General features: G+C 47.4%; 1 protein-coding gene across 7 annotated transcripts in view; it reads right to left on the reverse strand.

Annotated features, from left to right (window-relative positions):
- Positions 1-22,357, reverse strand: part of LOC123745541 (myosin-2 heavy chain) — a 79,804-nt gene that overhangs the window by 34,122 nt on the left and 23,325 nt on the right. For all 7 annotated transcript variants that reach the window (XM_069312119.1, XM_045726155.2, XM_069312120.1 and 4 more), the window contains exons 2-3: positions 4,557-7,370; positions 2,739-2,871 (exon numbers count right to left, since the gene is read on the reverse strand). In XM_069312119.1, the coding sequence (XP_069168220.1) occupies positions 2,739-2,871; positions 4,557-7,196 (2,773 nt within the window). In that variant the 5' untranslated portion in view covers positions 7,197-7,370. The remainder of the gene's footprint in view (positions 1-2,738; positions 2,872-4,556; positions 7,371-22,357) is intronic.

The raw sequence follows: 22,357 nt of genomic DNA on the forward strand, positions 1-22,357 counted from the left end.
CAGCACCTTGAGGAAGGATGTAGCTTATATCCATGTATACAGCACCTTGAGGAAGGATGTAGCTTATATCCATGTATACAGCACCTTGAGGAAGGATGTAGCTTATATCCATGTATACAGCACCTTGAGGAAGGATGTAGCTTATATCCATGTATACAGCACCTTGAGGAAGGATGTAGCTTATATCCATGTATACAGCACCTTGAGGAAGGATGTAGCTTATATCCATGTATACAGCACCTTGAGGAAGGATGTAGCTTATATCCATGTATACAGCACCTTGAGGAAGGATGTAGCTTATATCCATGTATACAGCACCTTGAGGAAGGATGTAGCTTATATCCATGTATACAGCACCTTGAGTAAGGATGTAGCTTATATCCATGTATACAGCACCTTGAGGAAGGATGTAGCTTATATCCATGTATACAGCACCTTGAGGAAGGATGTAGCTTATATCCATGTATACAGCACCTTGAGGAAGGATGTAGCTTATATCCATGTATACAGCACCTTGAGGAAGGATGTAGCTTATATCCATGTATACAGCACCTTGAGGAAGGATGTAGCTTATATCCATGTATACAGCACCTTGAGGAAGGATGTAGCTTATATCCATGTATACAGCACCTTGAGGAAGGATGTAGCTTATATCCATGTATACAGCACCTTGAGGAAGGATGTAGCTTATATCCATGTATACAGCACCTTGAGGAAGGATGTAGCTTATATCCATGTATACAGCACCTTGAGGAAGGATGTAGCTTATATCCATGTATACAGCACCTTGAGGAAGGATGTAGCTTATATCCATGTATACAGCACCTTGAGGAAGGATGTAGCTTATATCCATGTATACAGCACCTTGAGGAAGGATGTAGCTTATATCCATGTATACAGCACCTTGAGGAAGGATGTAGCTTATATCCATGTATACAGCACCTTGAGGAAGGATGTAGCTTATATCCATGTATACAGCACCTTGAGGAAGGATGTAGCTTATATCCATGTATACAGCACCTTGAGGAAGGATGTAGCTTATATCCATGTATACAGCACCTTGAGGAAGGATGTAGCTTATATCCATGTATACAGCACCTTGAGGAAGGATGTAGCTTATATCCATGTATACAGCACCTTGAGGAAGGATGTAGCTTATATCCATGTATACAGCACCTTGAGGAAGGATGTAGCTTATATCCATGTATACAGCACCTTGAGGAAGGATGTAGCTTATATCCATGTATACAGCACCTTGAGGAAGGATGTAGCTTATATCCATGTATACAGCACCTTGAGGAAGGATGTAGCTTATATCCATGTATACAGCACCTTGAGGAAGGATGTAGCTTATATCCATGTGTACAGCACCTTGAGGAAGGATGTAGCTTATATCCATGTATACAGCACCTTGAGGAAGGATGTAGCTTATATCCAAAAAAAATGTTATATTATACACTTACACATGCAGTAGCGCTTTCCTTCACCTTCATTACAACTATTCTTGTGCTGTCCCATCCTTTATAATACTGTATATATATATGTTATCTATTGGTTATTTTTAACATAATACCATCTCTTGCAGTCCATTTCATCATTAAAGAAATACCCCTGTACTGTATTACATACAATGCACTGTATTGTATTACATACAATACACTGTAGTGTCTTTGCTATAGTTATGACACCTTACTTCATGCCAGGAGCTTCCCACCCCATTATGGGGTGGTCGCAGCAAAAGTTTCTCCAGTAGGTTCTATCACTACACAAACCTCCCACTCTTTCATATACTGTTCTACTCTACTAACATAATCATTGTCTACTAACCACCACTGTGTATTGTGTTTCACCACATTTCATTATTTCGTCCTTTTCACTTGTATCAAATCTTTCATACGCTTCTTCATTATAACACTGTACACATATACATTCACTAGCTGTGAAAAAAAAAATCCACTATTTGTACTTTCTCCATACCCAAATTTCACTTCCACATGTCATGGTTGAAGTTGTATACTATCACACCATCCTTTCTTAGCTTCCATTTTAGCATTTCTATCTTTTATTGTACTATTTACATCTACCATTCTTCTTCCATTCTTTACTGTCTTCTCTACACATCTTTTTTTTTAGTAATTTGTATTTTGTTGAGCCTAGCGATGACTTAAAAATTTGTCCTCGTGGCTGTGTGCATGTGGACATAGAATACTGTGGAGCGAGTTGCTGGTTGTACACAACGTGGAAGAAGAAGGGACACTATTGCATCAAGGGGGATACTATTGCAACACAATGCAACACTAATTCATGCCACATTTGCCAATTAAACTGAATACATCTTATGCAACCCAATAGCTGAAATATTGCAGAATATAAGTAAAGCCCAATATGAATACCTTTCACAAACATTCTAATGAAACAGGCACCACAAAAACCTAATTATCATCACTATCCATTTGGAATACTTTGTTATTTCCAGGCTACTCAAAGGACAAATTGTGGCACAATAGTCATATTTGTCAAGCTTAAATATTCATTGTAGTATGTAAATAAGTATCAAGAATCCCAACATACAGAATCTTTAGTATTAATCTGGAGAAGAAAATAAACTAAAGGTTTGGCGCAGTAATCATCCTTTTTACAGCTGAGGGCTTGGGAGTTCCCTCATACATAACATTGCTCTGAGATACTGTATTATAAAATGACACACAACGGGTCCAACACCAAATCCAGGACAGTACCTGCATAGGACGGAGTACCAAACTGTTTTTCCTCATCATTTTCCTGGTCTTGTTGCTGCTTCTCAAGCTCTCGCAGTCTCAGCTCCCTGGCCTCTGCCCGAGCTGCTCTTCGCTGGGCCAATCGAGCTTCAGCCTGTTAAAAAAAAATCGTAAGTGCTGGTGTTTTAATTGATGCAGCAATATTTATGGAATAAGGTTAGCAGGCAGATGGACAGTACTGTACAATATAAATATACAGTACTGTAAGTAAACAGACAATGTCATACACAATGAAATCATAACGCGAGTTCAGGTGGTCTCAGGGTTGTGTAACTGTCTAGCGTGTTGTGGTTCATGGGTTAAGACTTGCATCTGGGGTGGGACGTTGATTTCATCCTGCCATCCTACTCCAGAGGTTTTCTCTGGCAGTGTTGTATAACCTCACTTCAACATGTTATCATGAACTGGAATATGCTACAATGTTAGGTAAACCTGTCCAGCTTGGCAATAGCATAACTGTACCTATACATATTTTTCTATTAATATGATTTTTTTTAATTTTGTAATGCAGTACAATATAATATTCTCCTGCCTATAGTAATATACACCAATACAAACAAATTATTTTGTAAATGCTATTCAACACTGTACTTTAAATTAATATTTATTAAAAAAAGAAAAATGGTGTAGAGTGTTTTTCAGATAAACTTTTGTTTGTTATTGAAGTTCTCTCATGAACTGGTTGTGCCTCAGATATGTGACTTCCCTTCGTGTTCAAACAGTGTAACTTCACTACTGTACCACCATCCCACACTTCTCTCTACTGTACCACCATCCCACACTTCTCACTACTGTATCACCATCCCACACTTGACAATACTTTCATATAATCCCCATCTGGGAGAAACTCTGACAGCAATACTGAGCATATCTCAACTAATAAAAATACTACACAATTCAACAGTCTTGTCAAAAGCACTAACGTGGATAACCAAAGCAATTTGGGGTCCAACCACATCACTATAGATGGCACTACAAGTTACAGGTATAGCAAAACATCTGGGGATTCACAGTCACCCTCACCCGGATCTCCACTAAAATTCTACTAATCTATAAAAGGAAAGAGATAATAATGAATTTTAATTATATGATTTTTATTTTAAATCCACTTTCCTAATACTGTACTTTTATGTCCTCTCACAAAGACTAATATCTGGTCTACAGTTAAGTGAACAACATTGCTCTTTAATTTAAACAAAAATTAAATCTGATTTGATGTGAAATTATACAGTACTTCAATTTTATTACCTACTAAATGCGGGAAGGCATTGTATTAGGCAAACACATCACCAGGTCCAATATTACCTGAAGCAGCATACTGTAAATATATAATCAAGTATAGCATTGCATAAGATTGCATCACAATGTCAATAATGCAACAAACTGTTTACATGAGTATTAACACAGATGTTTAGATAATGTGGACTCAAAACATTATGTACAATGCTTAAGAAAAGTGGCTTTAAAAATTTCTGGTGGGATAACATAATTCAAAAATTAAAACCTGCCTTAAAGAAAACCTAGTCTAAGGCTAAATAAAGGGTAAGGGTTTTAGAGCATCCATCACTAAATTTCCCTTAACCTTACCCACCTTACTTTGCTACAAAAACTTTTAAAATTTCAATCACATAATTATGATCGTTACACACTACCGATATGCCTTAATAATAATGGAACTACAGCAATGAAAAAATTGTTTACTTACCAACTTTTCTTGAGGTAAAGGGGGGGATTAATAAGAGAAAGGGGTTAAACGAAGCATATGGAAAGACAACTTACTTCCTCATGGGATACAAAGACAGCCTGCTCCAGGAACCTGTCTCCCACAGGGTCAGGGCTAAGCACTCTCTCATCACTTGGCTGTTTGTTTTCACACTCCAGCATCGGGGACTTATGCCTTGAGTGCCGGGTTGGGGTAGAGCCGCCTCTTGGAGAACCACTTCCCTCTTTCAACTCTGCTGTTCCTGCTGCATCTTTGCCAATGTAAAGCTTAGGATTCTTAGGTTTTTTATTCTTTTGTGATTCTGCCGATGCTTCTTCGTTGTGTTTCTCCGTCGATTCTGGTGCCTCTGTGTGAACGCTTTCTGTCTCAGGTTCTGGATTTTCACAGCATGACTCGTAAAGTACATTGGATTCATTAGTCACAGAACTATCCAAAATACACTCTCTTATTTCTGGAATTTTCTGTGTGGGTGTTGCACTCTGATCTAGGAGTGATGGTACAGCAATAGGTGGAGTGATCATTCCTTCCTCCTCACTGTCCCCAAAGGAATCATCAACCACATTTAAGTCTACACCTCCATCAGGTGCCTCATTAGCCCTTACAGTAACACCTGGCTTGGGTGACACAGGCAAACTGTAATACCCACTGTCTTTGGCCTGATCCACACCCTCTTCCACACTTACTGAAGTTGATGATTTGGACTTCACACCTTTTTCTGGGCAGCCATCATCCTCTGGTATTGTCGTTAAACAATCTGAATCATGCGAGGTGTTATTCACACTTCCCTCAATAGTTGGACTAATGTTATCCGAGCCACTTTCACATATTTTACTTATTTCACCATCTTGGTCTACTATATTGATTCCAACATCTGTAGTTAAAACAGTCCCTTTCTCCAATTCAGTTTCCTTTGACTTGCTGGCTTCCACTGTAGATTCATCTTTTTGCAAACAATTGTTAATAGTATCTTTTGCTATTTCCACAGTTCCTGTATCAACTCCTTCCACAAGAGATACTTTCTGGTTAATGCCGTCAACTTCCTCTTCTGATAATCTGTCGAGCTCTTCATCCAGTAGCTCATCAAGTTCTTCATCAAACATGTCGCTGGAGGCTGTAGAAATATTTGATGTTTTCCGTGCGAGTTTGTTAATGCTACGTGGAATTTTTTTATCGTCTTGTCCACTTAAATCTCTTAACATTTCTTCATTTGTGGCATCAACAACAGAGGAAATGTCAGTAACTTTTAACTCTGTTCGGTCAAAAGGTGCATCATGGTACGAGGAAGAAATGCTTGCTTCTCTGACAATACTCTGTGCCTCTTCCTCACCCTTACTACTGATGAGCACACTATTTGTGGCTTCATTTACCTCTTCAGCAAAAACGTGCGATTCTTCTGAGCAATTCAACTCTACACTTTCGATACATCCAGGAGACATGCCTTTCACAGTGTCACATACGGAGCTTCTCCCTTCCTCTGTTGTGTTGCCTGGGACTGACTCGGATGGAAAGTCATCTTCGTCCCATTCCTCTTGGGCAGAGTCGAAGTCGTCGTCACTCTCCTGGCTATAATGCACACCACTAACGTCCATATCACTATTCTCACCCGACACAGTACCTTCTTGGGTCTCTTTTACTTCATGCTTACTCTCAAACTGAGCCACAGTGCCATGCTGAACTTCAATACTGCCTCTTAAACACTCATCTTCATTAGTGTCTTCAGTGCTTTCACCACCTTCATTATCTGTATTTCTCGAAGAATAATTATTCATTCCACCATCATCATCACTCCTCTGACTATAATCCACCATTACTTCATCCACTGCTTCTTCATCCTGTGGTAGTAGTGTATCATCAATTTCAATTACATCATCAACAGAGGTTCTAATCCCTTCTGGTATAATAATAGTGCTTACGTCATTTGCAATACATGAAACAACATTACCTTGAGGAGCATCCTGTGGGGCATATTTGTCACACTCGCTCAATGTCACTTCGTTTATTTCCGAGGCATCACACAAAACAGGAATTACGTCATCAGCAACATCAAGATTCCGTTCTTCATGGTCACTCATTGTACTTTCATCCTGATCTTGCTCGCATGTGCTAATTCCCTCTTCATGGGAACTTGAACAACCATCACTGGCATTGTCCACCGCATTTACCTCGGGAAAGCCAGCCTCTTCCATGGTGTTACCTTCAGAACTTGCAAACTCATTTGTAATGCAAGAGATTTCTGGCATATTTGTTATCTCTAAGGGGTCATCTTTACCAATAACATTGTTTTCCTCAGTGGGAAGGATGCTGTCAACTGCCATCTCCACAGGCAGACTTGGTATGACTACACCACTGTCATCCACAATGAAGCCTTCCTGGTGTTGCAACTCGGACACTCCTGTGAGGCATGGACGAACTACACCACAATCGTCCACATAGAAATCTCCTGTAAGCTGCGTTTCCAGGCGAAACGTGCCCGGATTATTCTCCTTTCCACCTGGGATGGGAGCTTTACGCTTTCCTTCCTTAGCTTTCCTTTTTTTTATTGGTTTGGTCAAGTCGGGGGCAACTTCATGAGACGGGCTGTGGAGGTGAGCCTTCAGATGTTTATTTACTTTTCCAAGTCTCTTTTTAGATTCTTCCTCTAATTCTTCTTCCTTGTTCTTTCCCCTCCGCTTGAACATGGGAAATAACTTGCTCATGGTGGCGACGGATCCTTCAGGCAGCACTGTGACCCCCACTTCACTAGCCTTGAGCGTGTCACTCCTTAAGCAACACACACCTCGGGCTTATTGTCTAATACAACCTTAACTTTCACTCCACAATAACATTGTTAAATTTCACTGCTTTTTACACAAATGTGGTGTCGACAATATCTGTAAACAAACAAACCAGAACATGAGAGCCTGCTGGGTGATGGTCGTGAAGCACCTGGACACTCATCATCAAGTCACTGCAACATTGACTATCACTGCCAGGGGGGGATGGTATGTCGGGGGGTGGTGGGTGATCCATGATTACACTGATAACATATCACCCACCACTCTACTCTACTCACCTCACAAAACTGTATTTATACTTTGCTGCCACTCAACGAAATGGTCCATAAAACATAACTAATGAAGGAAATAATGAGACAAAGTGGCAGGACGACGAGAGGTAAAGGGAGGGAGAAGGAAAAGGAGGGAAAGGAGGGCGAGAGGGAGGGAGAAGGGAGGGCGAAAGGGAGGGAGAAGGGAGGGAGAAGGGAGGGCGAAAGGGAGGGCGAGAGGGAGGGAGAAGGGAGAGCAAGAGGGAGGGAGAAGGGAGGGCGAGAGGGAGGGAGAAGGGAGAGCGAGAGGGAGGGAGAAGGGAGAGCGAGAGGGAGGGAGAAGGGAGAGCGAGAGGGAGGGAGAAGGGAGAGCGAGAGGGAGGGAGAAGGGAGAGCGAGAGGGAGGGAGAAGGGAGAGCGAGAGGGAGGGAGAAGGGAGAGCGAGAGGGAGGGAGAAGGGAGAGCGAGAGGGAGGGAGAAGGGAGAGCGAGAGGGAGGGAGAAGGGAGAGCGAGAGGGAGGGAGAAGGGAGAGCGAGAGGGAGGGAGAAGGGAGAGCGAGAGGGAGGGAGAAGGGAGAGCGAGAGGGAGGGAGAAGGGAGAGCGAGAGGGAGGGAGAAGGGAGAGCGAGAGGGAGGGAGAAGGGAGAGCGAGAGGGAGGGAGAAGGGAGAGCGAGAGGGAGGGAGAAGGGAGAGCGAGAGGGAGGGAGAAGGGAGAGCGAGAGGGAGGGAGAAGGGAGAGCGAGAGGGAGGGAGAAGGGAGAGCGAGAGGGAGGGAGAAGGGAGAGCGAGAGGGAGGGAGAAGGGAGAGCGAGAGGGAGGGAGAAGGGAGAGCGAGAGGGAGGGAGAAGGGAGAGCGAGAGGGAGGGAGAAGGGAGAGCGAGAGGGAGGGAGAAGGGAGAGCGAGAGGGAGGGAGAAGGGAGAGCGAGAGGGAGGGAGAAGGGAGAGCGAGAGGAAGGGAGAAGGGAGAGCGAGAGGAAGGGAGAAGGGAGAGCGAGAGGAAGGGAGACCGAGAGGGAAGCAGGGGAGGGAGGGAGGGCGAGAGAGGATGAGGGGAGGGAGGGGAGGGAAGGGAGGGATAGTGACTAAACATCAGACTACAGCACCAAGCCACCAGGCTGTGGAACACGATAGAAATGTTAAAAGACCCAATGCTAGAAAGATTACTGCAAGATAAGATGCCCCACTCCCACAGCTGGGGGCCCCCCCAAGATGAGATCCCCCCACACAGCTGGTGGCCCACAATGAGACGCCCCACCCCCACAGCTGGTGGCCCACAATGAGACGCCCCACCCCCACAGCTGGTGGCCCACAATGAGACGTCCCACTCCCACAGCTGGTGGCCCAAGATGGGACGCCCCACTCCCACAGCTGGTGGCCCAAGAGCCTCGCTCTACTCGACGAAAACCAAGCCCCCACAATACATAATTCCTAAATGAAATACTGAACAGAAATACCTCCCTCTTTTAGAAATAAATAAGCAAAAACATATTTAAACAGAACATCAAAACATGTGAAGGCATCCGAGTGTGTATATGTCAATGCTACACAGTATTCATATATAGGCATCCATATGTATACCAAAATACATGTAAAGGACCTCTCACACACTCACAGCTCCCTGACAAAAAGAGAGCAAGCTTAGCTTAGCTGCCAAACACACACACACACACACACACACACACACACACACACACACACACACACACACACACACACCGTGTCAGCAAGGCTGACAGTCCAACTATCATATTTGTCATTTCCAAACTTCTCTCTCTTCATGTGCCTCTCTCTTCTCTTTACTGCCCCCCCCCCCAAAAAAAAAAATAAAGAGGGAGAGAGGAGACCCATGTCTCAGGGTGCCTAATTTTCTTCATGCACCCTCCCGGAGCCGAGCGACGTCGAAGGGCTGCCACAGACCCCCGGCGGAGCCCGGGTCTTCTGGGACCCACCACCTCAGGTACACGGCCAATATACCTGCCCCACCAAATGTCAAATCCAAGAACACCTTAGAACTGTAACCCAACCACTTGGCCTGGACGGTAAGAGCGACGGTCTCGCTTTATGTAGGTCGCAGTTCAATCGCCGACCGTCCAAGTGTTTGGACACCACTTGGTTCCTGTCCCCCCGCCCCATCCCAAATCCTTATCCTACACAATACTGCCAGCAATAGACGAGGTTCACGGGAACAGTCTTCGACGGGAGACATCTCCCGTCACGCAGGGTGCAGTCGCACCTCCACACATCTCCACTATCAGCTCTTGATACTGGTAATGGCTCAAAAGGGCCACCACTTACGGGCTATTCATGCCCGTGCCACCTTTTGGATGGCTTAATCTTCATCGATCAATCAATCAACCGGAACAGTCTTCCACGTGGAGATATATACAGGAGGTAGACGAGTACAGGCACTAAGCACAGGTGGTGGAAGCCACCTCCAGAGACAGGTTTAACAGCAGGTAAGCTGTGACACAGACTGGCACACAGAGAGGCCAGCTCCCACAGGCCCACCAGTGCTCGTCCGGCACCTACCTCCCCAAGTACAGTGGTGTACCACAACACCAGAGCCCCAGGTTAGGTGTAGGTGGTGTGGGGGTGGTGGTGTAGGTGGTGTGGGGGTGGTGGTGTAGGTGGTGTGGGGGTGGTGGTGTAGGTGGTGTGGGGGTGGTGGTGTAGGTGGTGTGGGGGTGGTGGTGTAGGTGGTGTGGGGGTGGTGGTGTAGGTGGTGTGGGGGTGGTGGTGTAGGTGGTGTGGGGGTGGTGGTGTAGGTGGTGTGGGGGTTGTGGTGTAGGGGTGGTGGTGTGGGGGTGGTGGTGTAGGTGGTGTGGGGGTTGTGGTGTAGGGGTGGTGGTGTGGGGGTGGTGGTGTAGGTGGTGTGGGGGTGGTTGTGTAGGGGTGGTGGTGTGGGGGTGGTGGTGTAGGTGGTGTGGGGGTGGTGGTGTAGGTGGTGTGGGGGTGGTGGTGTAGGTGGTGTGGGGGTGGTGGTGTGGGGGTTGTGGTGTAGGGGTGGTGGTGTGGGGGTGGTGGTGTAGGTGGTGTGGGGGTGGTTGTGTAGGGGTGGTGGTGTGGGGGTGGTGGTGTAGGTGGTGTGGGGGTGGTGGTGTGGGGGTGGTGGTGTAGGGGTGGTGGTGTGGGGGTGGTGGTGTAGGTGGTGTGGGGGTGGTGGTGTAGGTGGTGTAGGTGGCCAGGACCACCGTCACGCTCCCCCCCCCCCCCCCTTCCCCGTCCACACACCAATATTAAACACTTACACACCTCAACTGAAGTCACTACAACGTCTCTGGGAAAACGTCAATTGTTGGAAACTTGCATTGAATAAAATGCTTCAGAAATCTTAAAAGTCTATATATTTCAATTACAAAATATATAAAATCTAATATTTCATATTAAATGACTCAATCATGCCATCTACTTCGACCGGCAGTGGGGTGTAGGCCTACTCTGAGATGGGGAGGAGAGAGAATGTGATTGGGTACAGCTGAAGACTCCCTGGTGACCGCCCTAACCAGTTATGGAAGGTTGTTATTGTGACCACTATAACCATCCTGTGTTTTTTTTTATTATTATGTTCTACCACAGACGTGGCCACACATTTACAATGCTAACCAGCATATATACATTTTCTTCTGTCCTCCGTGGACAGGGTTAGAGATGTGTTAAACATATAGTTCAGGGGTTTATTGAACAACCAACCACTGAAGGTGATTGTAGTGCCTTTAACATGCTAATGTAACTACAGATATAAATACACATAAGCTGACCTGGAGAGGGTTGTGGGAATTGTTCTACTCCCAGAGCCCGGCCTCTGGCCAGGCCCCATAGATGTCACATATTCCTTTCACAAACTGTATCATAATGGTGTTCTTGCTAAGTGGTGATGACGTAGTTGGGGTGGTGATGATGTAGGGTAGTAATGATGTAGTTAGGAAGAGAAATATTGCCTCAACATAACTGAAAATCGTCAAGAAACCTGGACAGTCAGTGTACATGATGTTACGGCTGTGTCCACTCACAGGATGAGTGACGCTGCCCAATAAACTCGCCCCTCAGGGCAACAAAAAATAACATTTTTGTGCAAGAAGTGGCTGACTATAGTGGACTGTAATGGCTATATAGACGTGCTGGCCGCCGCAAGCAACAACCTGATGGGTCAAGTGTCACACGTGGACCATGGCCGAGCCTGTGGGGTACACCCCTCCTCCCCCCTCCAGACACAGCTGCTGATGGTGACATCACCATCAAGCCACTAAACTAACAAGTTGCTCCAGCCACGTGATAGGAAGCCCAACATAAACATTACGAAATATGTTGGCCGCAAGAGAACACTGTCAACATCACATGCTCCACTCTATGTCTCTATCCCCCCACCTTCCACACAACACTAATGTGGGCTGGGATGTTGTGGGCTGGGGGAGGATGTTGTGGGCTGGGGGGTCGTGGGCTGGGGGGTCGTGGGCTGGGGGGTCGTGGGCTGGGGGGTCGTGGGCTGGGGGGTCGTGGGCTGGGGGGTCGTGGGCTGGGGGGTCGTGGGCTGGGGGGTCGTGGGCTGGGGGGTCGTGGGCTGGGGGGTCGTGGGCTGGGGGTCGTGGGCTGGGGGTCGTGGGCTGGGGGGTCGTGGGCTGGGGGGTCGTGGGCTGGGGGGTCGTGGGCTGGGGGGTCGTGGGCTGGGGGGTCGTGGGCTGGGGGGTCGTGGGCTGGGGGGTCGTGGGCTGGGGGGTCGTGGGCTGGGGGTCGCCCGTCCAGTAAGGAAGCTTGGAAGAATGAGAGTGTAGGAAAGATGGGAGGAGGAGGAGGGGTGCGGGGGGCTTCACCCTCCCGTCTCCTCTACAGCCAAAGCAAACATGATAATGAATAGTGTGTACATTTACACTTGGCAAAGTTGACACAAACATTACAGCCCCATGCATTACATCAGTGTGTTACAACACCACTAGCAGCAGCAGCTTGGTGACTGTCAGTATGAGACTACCAGGTACACTGACACCCCAGCACGCTCCCCTCCCACACACACATACACACACACACGTACGTACGTGTGTGCCTCTTGCAAAGACAAAGTTAGAGAAGATTCAGAGGTATGCCACCAGGCTCGTCCCGGAACTGAGAGGAATGAGCTACGAGGAAAGGCTAAAGGAGCTGAACCTCACATCCCTGGAAAACAGAAGAGTAAGGGGAGACATGATAAACACCTACAAAATACTCAGGGTAATTAACAGGGTGGACAAAGACAAACTCTTTAGCACGGGTGGAACACGAACAAGGGGACACAGGTGGAAACTTAGTACCCACATGAGCCACAGAGACGTTAGAAAGAACTTTTTCAGTATCAGAGTAGTTAAGAGATGGAATGCTCTAGGCAGTGATGTGGTGGAGGCTGACTCCATACACAGTTTCAAATGTAGATATGATAGAGCCCAATAGGCTCAGGAATCTGTACACCAGTTGTTTGACAGTTGAGAGGCGGGACCAAAGAGCCAAAGCTCAACCCCCGCAAGCACAATTAGGTAAGTACAATTAGGTAAATACACACACACACACAGTTGATTGACGGTTGAGAGGCGGGACCAAAGAGCCAGAGCTCAACCCCCGCAAGCACAACTAGGTGAGTACACACACTGCTGGATGGGGTTCTGGTTGATACCTGGTTGATGGGGTTCTGGGAGTTCTTCTACTCCCCAAGCCCGGCCCGAGGCCAGGCTCGACTTGTGAGACTTGTGAGTTGTGAGTTGTGAGTTCTGTTAGATGATCTACTCTACTTGGTCTTCTTTAGACCAAGCTGTCAAAAGGTGTGTGACCAGTGAGAGCTTGGTCCAACAGACTGTTGCTTGGAGCGGCCCGCTCTGCTCCAGTGGTTACTGACACATCCAACACCTGCACACACCACATCAATATTAATAGTTAGACATACGCGCACGCACACAATACGCGGCTGAGTGGACAGCGCTCGGAGGTCGTAGTCCTAAGGGCCTGGGTTCGATTCCCGACCGAGACAGCAACAAATGAGCAGGGTTTCTTTCACCCTGGTGCCTCTGTTCACGTAGCAGTAAATAGGAAGCTGGGAGTTATAGATATTCGTAGGAGGTGCTAAGGCCTGTGGCCCAGGGGGGAGTGAGTGCAGCATCGTAGGGGGAAGTTGTTTTAGAGTTAGCTACTCTGAACGAAATGTGCATGTAGCACGGGCTATGGTGAGCCCGTAATCCGTGGCAGTGTGAAGGGGTAACAAGTAGAGTGGGAGAGAGGAGAGGAGCCATAGTGTATGTGAGCCGTGTGGCCGCAGGTGTGGCCTGCATCTTAACACACCTGCCAGTAACCGTCTCACGGCTGCCTTCTGCACAACAATTACAACTGTGCAGCGACGAGGAGTCTGGAGGCTGCGGACCCAAGGTGTCGCCTCCTTGTTGACTAAACACCCATCCTGCCTGTCACGCCCCCGTCCCCTGGGTCCTTCACCCATACTATACACCAGTGGTGTACACACTAGTGTACACCACCACCACAGTACACACACTAGTGTACACCACCACCACAGTACACACACTAGTGTACACCACCACCACAGTACACACACTAGTGTACACCACCACCACAATACACACACTGGTGTACACCTCCACTATAATAGACCAGTTGTAGAGTACACAGCACCAGCATGGAGCCCCCATGTAGCCCAGCAGACCAGCCAACACCAGTACCATAGTCAAGCCACACACCAAAGGTCTAATGGTCAAATCTCACGGCAGGACAGAGAGGTTTGTTCAATGTTTCCTTTCGCCAGATAACTCTGTTCACCCAGCAGTAAATAGGTACCCAGGAGTTAGACAACTGTTGTGGGGTTGCACCGTGGGGGGGGGGGAAGGTCAGTAGAGGGAGCTGGATCAGTCAGCAGGCTTCCTGTCCCCGACAAGCTGGAAACCATAAACCAGAGCTGACCCGTTTGGGTACTGGTACTGGCTACTGGAGGGTCGAAGTACAAGGTAGTGAGAGGTTGAAGTATTAAGTACTGAATACAGAAGATGGTCCAGGGTGTCGGGCCTGGTGTAAGCTCTCACACAATGCTCCTGGGTACATACTACTACTACACGCACGCACGTATGCACACAAACAGCGGTCGGGGGTCTACCCCTAAGTTCAAGTTCGATTCTGAGGTGAGGCTGAAACAAATGGGTGAGTTTCTTTCACCTGATGCTCCTGCCTACCTGGTAGGAGGTACGTGCCAGAGAATTATACAGCTGCTTTGTGTGTGTAATCACCTACTTAGAATATACATGCGGGGGTTGAACTTTGGCTCTTTGGTCTCGCCTCTCAACTGTCAATCAACTGGTGTACAGATTCCTGAGCCTTCTGGGCTCTATCATATCTACACTTGAAACTGTGTATGGAGTCAGCCTCCACCACATCACCTACCTTGAGGCTACCTTGAGGTGCTTCCGGGGCTTAGTGTCCCCGCGGCCCGGTCGTCGACCAGGCCTCCTGGTTGCTGGACTGATCAACCAGGCTGTTAGACGCGGCTGCTCGCAGCCTGACGTATGAGTCACAGCCTGGTTGATCAGGTATCCTTTGGAGGTGCTTATCCAGTTCTCTCTTGAACACTGTGAGGGGTTTGCCAGTTATGCCCCTTATGTGTAGTGGAAGCGTGTTGAACAGTCTCGGGCCTCTGATGTTGATAGAGTTCTCTCTCAGAGTACCTGTTGCACCTCTGCTTTTCAACGGGGGTATTCTGCACATCCTGCCATGTCTTCTGGTCTCATGTGGTGTTATTTCTGTGTGCAGGTTTGGGACCAGCCCCTCAATTATTTTCCACGTGTAAATTATTATGTATCTCTCCCGCCTGCGCTCAAGGGAGTACAGATTTAGGCTCTTTAGTCGGTCCCAGTAATTTAGATGTTTTACTGAGTGGATTCTAGCAGTAAAGGATCTCTGTACGCTCTCTAGGTCAGCAATTTCTCCAGCTTTGAAAGGGGCTGTCATTGTGCAGCAGTACTCCACTCTAGATAGCACAAGCGTTTTGAAAAGTATCATCATCGGTATAGCATCTCTAGTGTGAAAAGTTCTTGTTATCCAACCTGTCATTTTTCTTGCAGTTGTGACGGCTACTTTATGCATTATCACTGCCTAATGCATTCCATCTAGGTACTCAGTTTCCACCTGTCTCCCCTTGTTCGTGTACCATCCGTGTTAAATAATTCATCCTTGTCTACCCTATCAATTCCCTGAGAATTGTGTATGTGGTGATCATGTCTCCCCGAGCTTTCTGTCTTCCAGCGTAGAGTATGCGGCAGACGTTATTCTATTTATGAGTCTCTGGAGTTTGGCGTTAAGTGCACCCGCAGATCTTTTTCTCTAGACGATATAGGGAGGTAGTTTTCCAGTCAGTACATTAGACAACCGACGCTCAGAAAGGCGGAGTGCAAGAGCTAACAGGTCGACCCTGCAGGCACAAATAGTGAACACACACGACATGACAGCAAGAGAAGCAGTGTACCAAGAGAAGAGGCCGGTATATATGTGCACTAACACACGTATGACAGGGGCACCTGAGGTGTGGCGCCGTCACACACCTCACACCACCAAGTCATCCTTGCTAACTCAACACACAACTGTTAATGTAAACACCACAACAACCACGTCAGAACCAAGTCATTGTATTAACCTAAGATGGTGTGGAAGGCGGGGGCCAGGAGCCGAGCTCGTCCCAGGAGAGTACATCTAGGCCAGTAGTCGCCCACACACCGACAAGTCTCTCGGTAACAGATTAAATTTAGATTAGTAAAGGACATGCCAGGTGAGGGAATCCCTCACACCACAATGACGTCACCGTTCATAGATGCCCAATGGCTGCTGTACAGTCTGGGATACCCAGTGACGTCACTCAGGCAGACAGCCAGGTACACTGACGTCACTAAAGAAAATGAACCAATGGCCCCTCCCCAATTGGATGGGGAGAGTGACACCCTCCCCATCCTCCCCAGTGTGCCCATCACCAGCTGGTCAGGGCAAGGCGTGCCTGGCCGGGTGTCCTAGATGACTGAGATAACGTCCCATCACTAACTACACTCTCCCTCACCTGTACCCGCCTTGATGGTCTACAGCAGAGCCCCCCCCCCCAGCTTGTACTCACCTAGTTGCGCTTGCGGGGGTTGAGCTGTGGCTCTTTGGTCCCGCCTGTGTTGGTGTCCTTGTGTCAACACCATGACCAGTGGGCCCCATATCATAAGCCACACACAAACATCATCTCTCATAACACCACCACCACCACCTTCCTCTATCTCATAAACAAATACTTGTACAAGACACCTCTACCCGCCACCACCCAACCCAGCCACCTGTGCGGATACTACCTATTGTCACCATCGCCAATAGTCACAATTAGTACCTACTTACCTTTGAGATAGTAGTAGTAGTAGTAGTACTCTATACTGACTAGTAACCAATTCTTTTAAAATAAATGAGGCTGAAACACAAATTTAAATGTTCATGATCTCTCTCACACACACACACACACACACACACACACACACACACACACACACACACACACACACACACACACACACACACGTGGAGGCTGACTCCATACACAGTTTCAAGTGTAGATATGATAGAGCCCAGTAGGCTCAGGAACCTGTACACCTGTTGATTGACGGTTGAGAGGCGGCACCAAAGAGACAAAGCTTAACCCCCGCAAGTACAACTAGGTGAGTACAACTAGGTGAACACACAGACAAAGCTAGAAGACAGTAACCAGGACGAAGGTCGCAGCCGACCAAATCACTGCCATTGCCTTAATGATAACCAGTACTACCACACGCAGGGCAAAGTACGGCTCCGACCCATTGCCCAAAAGCTTCCCACCATTACGTAAGTAATGAAGAACTGTGATATATTTACTGGCTATAATGTTGCTGCTGAATGTACAACGTCAACACAACGAAATAATATAATTTGATAACAAAATTGTGTCCATGTAATTACCCGAAGCCACAACATTGTCGCTCGGATCGTCGACTTCCTGTGGCGTCACCTGCCACTTATTTGCCTCTAATTTCGTAATAAAATGATATTATTACAGAGTAAAAATATGTTTTTCCAAGTTGTACATTATACCAACATTATAGTGAGTAAATATATCACATTAATTCATTACTTACGAAATGCTAGGAAGCTTTGAGTAGCTTGAGAAGCTTTTGGTAACTTTGGGTAATTAGACGGAGCAGCCCGTGACCAAACCTGTCAACCTTGTAGGGTGTAAGACCTGAGGAAGTGTTCACTACTGTAGATTGATTGATTGATGAAGATTAAGCCACCCAAAAGGTGGCACGGGCATGAATAGCCCGTAAGTGGTGGCCCTTTTGAGCCATTACCAGTATCAATAGATGATACTGGAGATCTATGGAGGTGCGACTGCACCCTGCGTGACGGGAGATGTCTCCCGTCCACTACTGTACCCCACCGCTCCCTTTAGTACACCCAACCCGACCCAAGCCAATCCATCCTAACTTGGCCAAACCTGATTGATAAAGATTAAGCCACCCAAAAGGTGGCACGGGCATGAATAGCCCGTAAGTGGTGGCCCTTTTGAGCCATTACCAGTATCAAGAGCTGATACTGGAGATCTATGGAGGTGCGACTGCACCCTGCGTGACGGGAGATGTCTCCCGTGGGCCAAAACCTAACATTTTGGGATCTATATACGCTATGGACACGATGTCAGACGTCACTATGACGTCACAGTTTTAATTCAGCTCAGCCTTTGGATGACACTGTGTCGCCCCGCCCCGCCCCGCCACAGTGGTAGAGGAAGGTGAACAAGGCGGTCAGATGAGGTAATTACCACGCTACAAAGCCGCCACTAACTAGCTCCTGGCTAAATGATTCCACCCCCCCCCCACACAGCACTACTGGCTCTCATAATGGTGGTGACGACAGTGGTGGTGAAGGTCGTGGTGGTGACGACAGTGGTGGTGAAGGTCGTGGTGGTGGTTGTAGAGGTGGTTGTGGTGGTGGTGGTTGTAGAGGTGGTTGTGGTGGTGGTGGTTGTAGTAGAGGTGGTTGTGGTGGTGGTGACGACAGTGATGGTGGTGGTGAAGGTCGTGGTGGTGACGACAGTGATGGTGAAGGTCGTGGTGGTGGTTGTACCTGCTGGGTGAACATGGGTGTTCGCGTGGTGGTGGTTGCAGTGATGGTGGTGGTGGTTGTGGTGGAGGTGGTTGTGCAAAAGAGGGAGAGCATATAAACATAAAATACATAAGGGGGATTGACAGAGTGGAAATAGACGAAATGTTCGCATTCTAAGGAGCACTGAATACTAATACACATAAGCTTGTGGAAGCAAACTATATTCATAATTATAAAACAAGATATGACAGGAGAAACGGGACACGAGTCATTGCTGTAAACAACCGATGGCTAGAAAAGGCGGGATCCAAGAGTCAATGCTCGATCCTGCAGCCACAAATAGGTGAGTACACACACATGCCACTACGAAAGTAATGATTTTCCGGTGTCGGGGCGTATGGGGGGGGGTGAGGGGGGGGTATCCGGCGTGTGAGGTAGGTGGGCAGGGGGGAGTGTGAGGCCCCCCACACACCCGCCAGAAGGTAAGGGAGGGTGGGCAAGTGAGGAGAGGCTGGTGGTAGTGGTGAGAGAGATGAAGGAAGCAGCTTTCTGTACGCTCACTTGCACGGGGGAACTGTCTAACTTCCCTCACCTCACCAGGGCCCGTGTTCCCTGGTTCTCTCCCTGCCCCGCCTCAGGCCCTGACCCGCTTTCCCGCAGGAGAGCTCTGCACCGCTGCCCCCTGCACGGAAACCGCACCCCACCACCACTTCTCTGCCCCCCCCCACCCCCCCCCCCCCCCAGGCCCGGCTCTACCTTCAACTGCCTCCACTCACCATAACTATCACTCCACCCCCATACACTCTCCCTTAAATAAATAAATAAATATATATATATATATATATATATATATATATATATATATATATATATATATATATATATATATATATATATATATATATATATATATATATATATATATGCGGAAAATCCACAGAGAAATATGAAATGAGGTGAACGTTTCGGCTTTGTTAAAGCCTTTGTCAACACCAGACTGACTGATGTCAGTCTGGTGTTGACAAAGGCTTTAACAAAGCCGAAACGTTCACCTCATTTCATATTTCTCTGTGGATTTTCCGCATAAAATGATCAGTGTTTTGTGATCGTCAATTGCATATTATATATTATATATATATATATATATATATATATATATATATATATATATATATATATATATATATATATATATATATATTGTGTGGTTGCTGCATCGGATGGGCCAATAGGCCCTCTGCAGTGTCCACGTATTGTATACCTCATCTCACTCCACCATTCTCTCCTGCCTATTTATGTCCAGTACTCGTCCTGTAAAAACAGTCCTTCTGAAGATGTATTAATATACGAAAGCACTTAAGGAAATTCCTGTTTCAATTTTCCTCCGTGGTCTGACACTGTCATTATATATATATATATATATATATATATATATATATATATATATATATATATATATATATATATATATATATATATATATATATATATGAGAGAGAGAGGGGGGGGGGACTCAAACAGTAAAGGAACGGGGTTGTGATACCATTGGACAAATAATACAAGGCAAGTAACCTTGGACGTGTTCACTATGAGGGTAAGTTAGGGGATAATAGACCACTGTCAGTGTTGGATTACTAGGGACACGAAGACAGACTGGACAGGTACAGAAGGTGGAGGGCAGGGGTGAGGTAGAGCACACACACACACACACACACACAGACAGGAGTGGAGGAAGAGTAGGGTGGGGTAGAGAGGAGAGGCGGGCCCGGTGAAAGCGACCCAGGTGACTGGGTGTGTGTATATCTTCCCGCCAGACCGTGCAGCACATGGTCACCATGGGAGGCTGGTCACTCACCAGGCCTCACGGTGTGGGGCAGGTGGTACACACTCGGGCCACCACACACACACACACACACATCACAGTCAGGGGCTCATCCAGTAACTTCACCACCAACATGTCAAACCACTCTCCTCAACATTGCAACATTTATTATATTTGCTACATTTACTGGTAAGAGGTTAAGCCTGGTGCAGCTGTGGAGCCACCCTCCCCCCCCCTGCTCTCACGGTCCACACCCCCTCCCCTCCCTCCCTCCAGTATGTTGAGACTACCTAGTCAATGTTTGTCATGTTTCCTTCCGGTATTTTCCAGGCGTATATTATGACTGACATATATCACCTTACCGTTCCAAGACTACCTGCTGGATGGGAGTACTGGCAGTTGTTCTACTCCACAAGTCCGGCCCGAGGCCAGGCTCTACTTGTCACAGCTTGGTTCAACAGGCTGTTGCTTGGAGCAGCCAGCAAGCCCACATATCCACCACAGCCCAGTTGGTCAGACTCTTCTTGAAAAGTGGAGAAAGAAAGAGAAAAGGTGGGGGAGGCTTATGTCAGGTCACGTTTGTTAGAAAGGTTAGAGCATTTGAGAATGTAGTGTGAAAGGTAAGAGTCAAGACTACACTTTAATGCTGTGATGTGTGTTTGAGTGACTATGGGGTGAGTCAAGACACACTATGTCTTCATCCTTCATCACTCAACCAGTGAAGAGCAGAGGTGCCATAGTCACAATCACACAACACTGTATAAATATCAGAGGTCCGCGGTTGTTCAACATCCTCCCAGCGAGCATAAGAAATATTGCCGGAACAACCGTGGACATCTTCAAGAGGAAACTAGATAGTTTCCTCCAAGGAGTGCCGGATCAGCCGGGCTGTGGTGGGTATGTGGGCCTGCGGGCCGCTCCAAGCAACAGCCTGGTGGACCAAACTCCCACAAGTCAAGCCTGGCCTCGTGCCGGGCTTGGGGAGTAGAACACCTCCCAGAACCCCATCAACCAGGTATATGTGGGCCAGCGGGCCGCTCCAAGCAACAGCCTGGTGGACCAAACTCCCACAAGTCAAGCCTGGCCTCGTGCCGGGCTTGGGGAGCAGAACACCTCCCAGAACCCCATCAAGCAGGTATCCTCGGGTGTGTAGGCTCTCCAAGACGTGAGGCCGGAACAATAACCCAGACGAGACAGCACCAGTGCTTTCAAGAGCACCATAATTGGCGTGCCATCATAGACGGAATGTTCTCAGTATCCACCCCATTATACTCTTGCCATGCTTGCCTTATTGCGCTCTCTAAACATTATAAACCTCTTCTCACATTATTCAAACATCTTCGTGACATGATCTCTCCCCTCTAGCAGCGTACACTGGCCTACCCCAGACACTGTCCCCGTCACACATGTATATCAAGTTCATGTATGTTTATTGAGATAAGCAAGAAATACATCTCAAAGGGATAGAGTAGCTTAGGCTATTTCTACCCCTCACACATGTATATGTTGCCTGCTGGTAAACCAGAGTGATACCTGCTTGATGGGGTTCTGGGAGAAGTTCTACTCCCCAAGCTCGGCCCGAGGCCAGGTTTTACTTGTGAGAGCTTGGTCCACCAGGCTGTTGCTTGAAGCAGCCCACATGCCCACCACAGCCCGGTTGGTCCGGCATTTTTAGAAAACCATCTAGTTTTCTCTCTAAGATGTCCCCAGTTGTTCCGGCAATATTTCTTATTATTGCCGGGTGTGTGTGTGTGTGTGATGGTAATACTAGCGTGAGGGAGGAAGACGTGATGGCGTGGGAAGGTGTGAAGGAGGAGGTAGAGGTGAAGGAGGAGGTGGAGGTAGAGGGGGCGCTCACAGCACGCCGGACCACCACCACCAGGATACACACCAGGA

The sequence above is a fragment of the Procambarus clarkii genome, chromosome 71 (genome assembly GCF_040958095.1).
Source record: "Procambarus clarkii isolate CNS0578487 chromosome 71, FALCON_Pclarkii_2.0, whole genome shotgun sequence".
NCBI classification, from domain to species: domain Eukaryota; kingdom Metazoa; phylum Arthropoda; class Malacostraca; order Decapoda; family Cambaridae; genus Procambarus; species Procambarus clarkii.